General features: G+C 46.6%; 1 protein-coding gene across 2 annotated transcripts in view; it reads right to left on the bottom strand.

Annotated features, from left to right (window-relative positions):
• PIP4K2C (phosphatidylinositol-5-phosphate 4-kinase type 2 gamma) overlaps positions 1-6922 on the bottom strand; it is a 100847-nt gene extending 93925 nt beyond the window's left edge. For both annotated transcript variants that reach the window (XM_040340903.1, XM_040340902.1), the window contains exon 1: positions 6677-6922. In XM_040340903.1, the coding sequence (XP_040196837.1) occupies positions 6677-6844 (168 nt within the window). In that variant the 5' untranslated portion in view covers positions 6845-6922. The remainder of the gene's footprint in view (positions 1-6676) is intronic.
• Positions 6923-9099: the final 2177 nt, after the last annotated feature.

Below are 9099 nucleotides of genomic sequence, written 5' to 3' on the forward strand. Positions count from 1 at the left end.
TTCCAAAACAGAATCACCGAGTTGGAAAAAGGATCACCCCCTTGCATCAGTATTTTGTTGAACCACCTTTTACTTTAATTACAGCCTTTAGTCTGTTGGGATATGTCAGACTCTCTACTAAATTTGCGCATCTTAAACTTTGCAATATTTGCCCACTCTTCTTTGCAGGGATCCTTAAAGCGGTGGTTTACCCTCAATAACAACATTCTAGCATTAAATTAAGTATAGTAGCGCGAGCTACAGTATGCCTTTATTTTATTTTTTTGCCCCGTACTCACTGTTTAATCCTATATTCAAGATTCAGACTCCCCGCGGGGAATGGGCGCTCCTATCCAGAGGGAAGATGATTGACGGCCGGCTATGGCACGTCACGCTCCCCGAAGATAGCCGGAGTAGGTCTCGGCTCTTCACTGCGCTATACGGCGCCTGCGCACAGAGTAGGCGCAGGCGCCGTGAAGAGCCAAGTCCTATTTCGGCTATTTCCGGAGAAGTGTGACGCGCCAGAGCCGGCCGTCAATCATCTTCCCTCTGGATAGGAACGCCCATTCCCCGCGGGGAGTCTGAATCTTCACTATAGGATTAAACAGTGAGTACGGAGCAAAAAAATGTTTTTTTTTTTTTGTTTTTTTTTTATAGGGTGAACCCCCTCTTTAAGTTCAGTTAAATTTGAAGCAGTCTTCAAGTCATTCCACAGATTTTCAATGGGGTTTAAGTCTGGGCTCCAATTAGGCCCTGCAAGGATATTCACCATTTTCTCCTTCAACCACTGTGTGGTCATTTTTGCTATGGGTCATTGTCATGTTGGAAGGTACGTATTCTTCCCATTTACAACTTTCTGGCGGAAGGTAACAGATTTTCCTCAAGAATTTGATGGTATTTTTTCCTTCTATCCTGAAAAGTGCATCAGTCCTTGCTGCAAAGAAACACCCCCATAACAGGATATTACCACCTCCCTGCTTTACTGTAGGAATGGTGTTATTTGGATGGCGAGCTGTATTGGATTTCCCTCAGGCATATCGTTTGGTGTGAAGGCCAAATCATTCAATTTTAGTCTCATCTGACTATAACACCTTTTTCCATGTGGCCTCAAGGTGCGTTTTGGCAAAGCTCAGTGGTGACTGCGTGTTGCCTCTTGAGGAGTGTTTCTTGCAACCCTCCCATACAAGCCACATTTGTGGAGAACTTTTGATATGGTCGTCACATGCACACAACAACCACGCTTTGTCATATATTCCTGCAACTGCTTTAGAGTTGCTGTAGGCCTCTTGGTAGACTCTCCAACTAGTTTCCTCCTAACTCTTTTGTCCACTTTGGAGCAACGTCCTGATCCAGGGAGGGCCTGTGTTGTACCGAATACCTTCCACTTCTCAATAATATACTTTACTGTGCTTCTAGGCATTGATAAATAAAGCCTTTGAAATGTATTTTTTATCCATCAGACTTGTACATGTCCACATTATCCCAGAGATTTGACAGTGCCTTGCCACCCATAGTTGATTGCTTGCTTCAGTTGCACTATCAGAGATTAAAATGCTTCAGGGAAGCACTTTTCATGCTGACCCAATCAAAATAACCACAGCTGAGCACAGATGAAAGTCAAATAGCTGTGTTTACCATTGAGAAAGTGATTAGCTACACATGATTGAGTTTACAAGGCATTTTTAGGAAGGGGTGGTCTTTTTTCTAACTCATTGATTCTGTTTTTTATTTTCCTCTGACATGTTGGGGTGTTATATCTTTCACTTGGATGTTACAAGTTGCACTAAGTAAATACAGCTGAATAAAACAAAAACTGTGTCAGTCTTCATTTCAGTTTGCATAGCATTAAAGGGGTTGTAAAAGTAAATGTTTTTTCACCTTAATGCATCCTATGCCCGCCGCTGTATCACGGGAGCGCGCCCGCAAAAGCTTTCCACCATGCGAACTTGCTCGCATGAAGGTGGAAAGCTTTTGCGAGGAGGAGCCGAGACAGCCGCAGAGGGACCTCAGAAGTCAGGGTTCGGGGCCACTCTCTGCAAAATGAGCTGCACGGTGGAGGTAAGTATAACATGTTTGTTATTTAAAAAAAAAATATTTAAATGTGACTTTGGGGGGGCGGATCCTTTCTATACCGACTGTATGTATGTGTGCATATACGAGTCCTTTTCTGACTATGGAGAGACTTATTAAAACACTTGTAAAATTCTAGCAAAAAAACAAAACAAAGGGATCAGAACTCCCCCTGAAAAGACCAGATACGCACCACTAGCTCAGAGTTATGAATCACTCACTACTTTGTAAAAAAGCAAGATTATTTCTGCTGGATGGACACTGCAGAAAAATGGCTATTAGGGCAAAGAAAGCTACATAAGCAAAAGTATAAAAATCATTCAAGTAGGGCAATGGCAGACAATAGGCCAGTGTGTAAAAATTATATTTAAGTGGGGTTAAAAAGGCATGTCACCCCCCCGAACCATACCAGGTCACATGCCTTCAACATTGGGGGGGGGGGGGGGGACGATTGGTGTGGCTATGGCAGGCTGTTTTTTTTTGTCCACAATTGATTATTGCCGTATCTGTTAAGGACACAGCAGCCATTCGCTGGTTGTTAAGGACACCAGCGGCCTCTGTTTAGGGGTGGGGGGCAGGAGAAGAAACACTGGCACTTAGAGCTTAGGAGCGGTCAGCGTTTTTTCTGCTACAACGCTGCTGCTCCAAAACACACTGGCAGGGAGTTTTATTTTATTTTTCCCCAACACTAAATTCTCCTGCCACAAAACACTGCCAAAAGCCTGTGTGTGCATGAACACATAGGATAACATGCATGGGAGTTTAGAGGTGGTTAATATATATATCTCTATCTCTCTGACACCCAAAACAGCAAATGTAAAAGACACCCAGTGAGGCCTTACTGTGAACAGGCAGACTCATAATTGCAGAAGAGAATGTTTCTTCTGCAATAAAACACACCCATCTGCCTACCCTCAGCAATCCCAGCATCTAAGCTGCGCTTACAGCGGTTGGTCCGATCCCTGTGTGCTGGGATAACTAGCTCCTGCACAGAAGGACATCCTGCGTCAGCCAATAAAGGTGGTTGAAAACTGTCAGACAGAAAAATATGCCAGGGAGGGACAAGGAGCGCTGGTGGAAAGGTAAGTATTCCTTCCTTAAGCTATGCTTTAAACCCCAAAAAATTAACATTATTGAAGATTACCAATCAGATGTGGTGGCTGCATTTGTGTGGGTTTTTTCCAGGATTTTGGTCTGTAACCAGGGTGGACAAAAATCGATTTTTTATTTTATTTTTTTTATCAAATGTATTTAAAAAAAATGCTTTTGGAGTAAAAAAAAATAAAATCTACCTAGAGATAGTTTTCTATTTAAGATACACTAAATAATTTAGTTTATTCACCATGAAATAGAGCTTCGTTATGTAGCATGAGGCTGTATATTTTGCTATATTTAAATTTTTGGTAAACTCATTCATAGAATCCAACTCTGCAAGCTGAGATAACATGCACTGCGCATTGATGCATTCAGAAGATAAAGTTGAGGAATATTCCTTTATCCCATTGTTTTAAAAATCTATGTACACTACAAACTGTATGATTGTTAGAAGACAAATGCATCTGTACCAGGCTGCAAGTGTGAGCAGGAAGGGCAAGCAGTGAAAATGAAAGTGAAACCTTCTAAGCAGCTTATAAACCTTGTGATCTTTCCATCACACATAGCTTGACGCGTTTTATTCATCCATTGAGGAGCAAAATGGCAGCAGAACGTGAAAGAAACCCAGTTTGGGAATATTTTAACCACTTCAGCCCTGGAAGGATTGGCTGCCCAATGACCGGGCCATTTTTTTGCCATTCAGCACTGCGGCACTTTAACCACTTGCTTACTGGGCACATATACTCCCTTCCTGCCCAGGCGAAATTTCAGCTTTCAGCACTGCGTTGTTTTAAATTAAAATTGCGCGGTCGTGCGACGTGCCTCCCAAACAAAATTGACGTCCTTTTTTCCCCACAAATTGAGCTTTCTTTTGGTGGTATTTGATCACCTCTGCGTTTTTTTTTTTTTTGGCGCTATAAACAAAAAAAGAGCAACAATTTTGAAAACAAAATAAAAAAATAAAAAAAACACAATATTTTTTACTTTTTGCTATAATAAATATCCCATTAAAAAAAAAAGAAATAATAAAATCACAATAAGCGTATAGTGATTGGTTTGCGCAAAAGTTATAGTGGCTACACAATAGGGGATAGAATTCTGACTTTTTTTATTATTATTATTTGTTTTACTAGTAATACAATGATCTGTGAATTTTGTCATGACTGCGATATTATGCCGGACACATCGGACACTTTTGACACATTTTTGGGACCATTCACATTAATACAGCGAATAGTGCTATAAAACCACACTGATTATTGTATAAATGTGACTGGCAGTGAAGGAGTTAACACTAGGGGGCGAGGAAGGGGTTAAATGTGGATCCTGGGAGTGATTCTTACTGTGGGGGGAGCTCCACGTTCCTGCTCTAAAACTGCCGATCGCGGGTACCTGGCGGACATCGCGGCCGCTAGGCACGTGCATCGGGAATCGCGGTGACGCGCTGGGCGCACGCACGCCCCCCAGTGGCCGGAGGACCCGAGGCTGTAAAAAGACTGCCTTCCGGATTTATAGAGCCACCTGGAGGCTGTCTTTTTACTATGGCCCCGGACTGAAGTAGTTAACTAAGAATTGCGCGGCCGTGCGACGCTGTACCCAAACAAAATTCCACTGTGTCTAGGTGACACAACGTGGCCCGCAAACCTGGCTGGATGTCATATGCCATCCACCCAGGATAGTAGGGCTCGCACCCAGCTGGCATTTTGCAAAAGGGCTAGTAGGAAGGGGTTAACATTGAAAGTTCTGCTTCTTCTCCTCCTCTGCCATCATTGTCATTTTTTTCTGGGAGGGGGGTACCATTTTCTGACAGGTACCTGATCCCTCTTCTGCGTTTCTTACACAGGGAAGAATAATGGAAGTTCAGTCTCCCTCCTGGGACACTCTCTAGAAAACTGGGGGACCAGTCTGAGCGCGCAGCATGTCTTGCGCATGCACAGTGTGAAGCCCGTGATCTATCGAGAAAGGCCTCACATCGAAAAATGCCTGGGATGGGTCTGCGCAGTACCAAACGTCACTCCAGCAGATATGTTGAGCAGCTGGCGTGAACAGATCGTTGAAGGCATTACCCAACGCCATGCAAACAGCGGGGGGAGACGTTGTTGTCAGATTGAGCCTTGCTGTTGCGGGTTGTTGAAGGGTGGGTTTTGTAACTCGCCATTCAACACACGAAAACCCACCCTGCAACAGCAAGGCTCAATCTGACAAGTTCTGTATTTATCGCGGTATAATGCGCTCCCGCGTATACCGCGCACCCCTAAAGTGGCCCCCAATCCTGTGGAAAAAGTTTTTTTTTTTTTGTACTTACAGTTTTGGTGTCTTGCGCGGCGTCCATCGGCGGCCTCGTCGGGTCCAGCGTCCTTCTGCGGCTTCGGGTGTCGTCTTCGGCGTACGACTTCGGCGGGTCGGGTGTCCTCTTCGGCGGGTCGGGTGTCCTCTTCGGCGGGTCAGGCGACGTCCTCCCCGCGCCGAGTTTGAATACTGCGCCGACATATACAGAGCGCAGTACAATCGTGTATTGTCCGCAATGCTCGGCTACCCGCGCTGACGTCCTGTACGTCCAGGACGTGAGTGCGGAAGGAGCCGAGACTGCCCGACTATACCCGAGTGTACTGCGCTCGGTATATGTCGGCGCAGTATTCAAAACTCGGCGCGGGAAAGCGCGTATCGGCGTATACCGCACACCCACGATTTTGCCCTGATTTTCAGCGCAAAAAAGTGCGCGGTATACGCCGATAAATACGGTACATTCTCCCTCCGCTGTTTGCATAGCTTTGAATACTGCCCGTCGAATACGCTCTTCCATCGAAAAATGCCTCCGAAGACCTGCGCAAGCGCTTTGACGTCACGTCAGCTGTTGCACAGATCAGCTGGCGTGACGTTTGGTACAGCACATGTGCAGACCCATGGGGGGGGATTTCTCGATAGAACGCTGGCTGTACAACAGCAGGAAGTCACAGCTGGCCTCTCACATCCAAGATGGGGACCCGAAAAACCAGCGCAAATCCGGCCCCAGTGAAGACAGCGCTGGACTCCTGGCCTGGCGAGTGTTTATTAGAAGTCAACAGCTACACATAGGGGGTTGATTTACTAAAGGCAAATCCACTGTGCACTACAAGTGCAGTCGCTGTAGATCTGAGGGGAAGCTCTTCTGATTTTATCATCCAATCATGTGCAAGCTAAAATTCTGTTTTTTATTTTCCTTGCAAGTCCCCCTCAGATCTACAGCGACTGCACTTCTAAGTGCAAAGTGAATTTGTCTTTAGTAAATAACCCCCAATGTGTAGCTGCTGAGCTCTTTTTTGAAGTGTATGTCCTTTACTATAGCCGGGAAGATGCAAACCTGGCACACTAGTGGTGTAGAACCAGAAGTCCCAGCAAGCCTGCACAGTGCCCTGCCAAGTATGAGGGGAGGAGGGGGACACACGGAAAGTTCTGAGCTCAGCATCCAGAGTGACAGAACACCGAGAACTCCGGCAGGTGAGTGGGTGGGGGAGGGCGGCCCGGCCGGCCCCCAAGTCAGTCAGGGCCTTACCGAGTGGTTGACTCCCCACATGAAGACGCTGACGAGCTGGTCGCTGGCTCGGAACACCTTCACCTTCTGCTGCACGAAGTGTTTCTTCTTCGTCTTGGTCTTGGCATTACTGGACAGGATCCCCACAGCCGCCGAGGAGGCAGCGGGCACAGCGGCGGAGGAGGACATTTCACCACACCGCCTCCCACTAACCTCCTCCTCAGGGTCAGACGTCCGCTCAACCACTGCCTCTCTCCGCCCCGCCCAACTCACCTGAGCGCCCGGCGCGCCTGCGCACTCGCGTTCCTCCGCCACCGCCCCGCCACTGGCTCACGAGTCATGTGACCTGGGGGTCAGTGAAGCGGAGCGGGTTAGTCATTTGATATTAGATGTGGTGGACAGAACTGTGTGATCCTGTGTGTTGTGCTGGGGGCTCTTATACCAGGAGAGTGGCTGACAATTAGAACCTCTCATAAATAAAGTCATGATAAATCCAAAACCAATAATGTACTAATATGCAGCTGACTAATCATTAGATATGGTGGCTGCATTAATTTTCTTTTTCAACCACTTGCTTACTGGGCACATAAACCCCCTTCGTTCCCAGGCAAAATTTCAGCTTCGGGCACTGCGTCGCTTTAACTGACATTTGCGCGGTCGTGCGACGTGGCTCCCAAACAAAATTGACGCCCTTTTTTCCCCACAAATAGAGCTTTATTTTGGTGGTATTTGATCACCTCTGCGGTTTTTATTTTTTGCGCTATAAACAAAAAAAGAGCGACAATTTAAAAAAAATATATATATTTTTTACTTGTTGCTATAATAAATATCCCATTTTTTTAAAAAAAAAAAATATTTTTTTTCTCAGTTAAGGCCGATACGTATTTTTCGACTTATTTTTGTAAAAAAAAAAAAAAAAGTCGCAATAAGCGACTGGTTTGCGCAAAAGTTATAGCGCCTACAAAATAGGGGACAGAATTATGATTTTTTTTTTTATTGATTTTTTTACTAGTAATGGCGGCGATCTGCGATTTTTATTGGGACTGCGACGTTATGGCGGACACATCGGACACTTTTGACACAAATTTGGCGCCATTCACATTTATACAGCGATCAGTGCTATAAAAATGCACTAATTACTGTATAAATGTGACTGGCAGTGAAGGGGTTAACACTAGGGGGTGAGGAAGGGGTTAAATGTGTATCCTGGGTGTGTTCTAACTGTGTGGGGGGAGGGGGGTGACTGGGGGAGGTGACCGATGCTGTGTCTCTATGTACAAGAGACACAGATCGGTCTCCTCTCCTCTGAAAGCACGTGGAGCTCTGTGTTTACACACAGAGCTCCACGTCCCTGCTGTCTTACCGACGATCGCGTGTACCCAGCGGACATCGCGGCCGCCGGGTACACGCATCGGCTTCCCAGCGATGCGCCGGGACAGTGTTTACCCGCTGCGTGCCCCCCAGAGGCGCGCGCGGGTAATGCTTTTAAATGACGTCCAAAGACGTCCAGTTGGCACTTGAGAGCCGCGCTGTTGTCTTTTGTCAATAGCGCGGGTCTCAAGTGGTTAAGGCTTTTTTACCCTCTGTTTGCACCTGGAGGTCTGGCCAGTAACACACCTCCTATACTAGACTGCCCCCACTCTGGATGAAGGGGCACAGGGGGGACAGCAGAATTGTCAGTCTGTGAGGAGGGGTGTGTAACATGTATTAGATTTTGCCCCCGTTCACATCAGTGTGATTTGACATGTCAAATCGCAGCCTTTTGCCAGTGCCCTATCGAGAAGTGCCTGCTATGGAGAAGTGCATGGGACGAACGGTGCATGTGCCACGCATACGCCGTACGGAACAGCACAACAGCTGAGTTTACGATCAGCTGTTGTGTCGGCAAGAACGGCGCATGCGCACAATAGCCGACGGAAGACATTTTTCTGTCAGATTGTGCTCCGTGCTGCCGAGGCGTGTTCATGTCGGTGAGGGACGGATTAGTACATGATGGGGGCGGGTTATTCAATCATGGGCAGTGCTGCAAAACACATAGGGCTAGATTCAGGTAGCTCGGCGCTTCTTTTGGTCGGCGTAGCGCATCTCATATGCGCTACGCCGACGTAAAACAGGGAGCCCAGACCAGTATTCACAAAGCTCTGGCGCCGTACGTTGCGCCGGCGTAGTGTAAATTAGCCGTGACCCCATGCAAATGAATGGCCGTTCGTACGCATGCTCAGAATCACGTTGCAAATACTCCCTAAGAAAGGTCGGCTCAATGCTTTCGACGTGAACGTAACCTACGCACAGCCCCATTCACGTACCACTTACGTAAACAACGTAAAATTTGACGGCTGTTCTAACGTCCTTAGCTTAACATTGGCTGCGTCTCATATAGCAGGAATAACTTTACGCCGGACGTAAGCTTTACGCAAACGGCGTAACGGGCGCAAGTACGTTCG

This window comes from Rana temporaria, chromosome 2 (genome assembly GCF_905171775.1).
Source record: "Rana temporaria chromosome 2, aRanTem1.1, whole genome shotgun sequence".
Taxonomy (NCBI): Eukaryota; Metazoa; Chordata; class Amphibia; order Anura; family Ranidae; genus Rana; species Rana temporaria.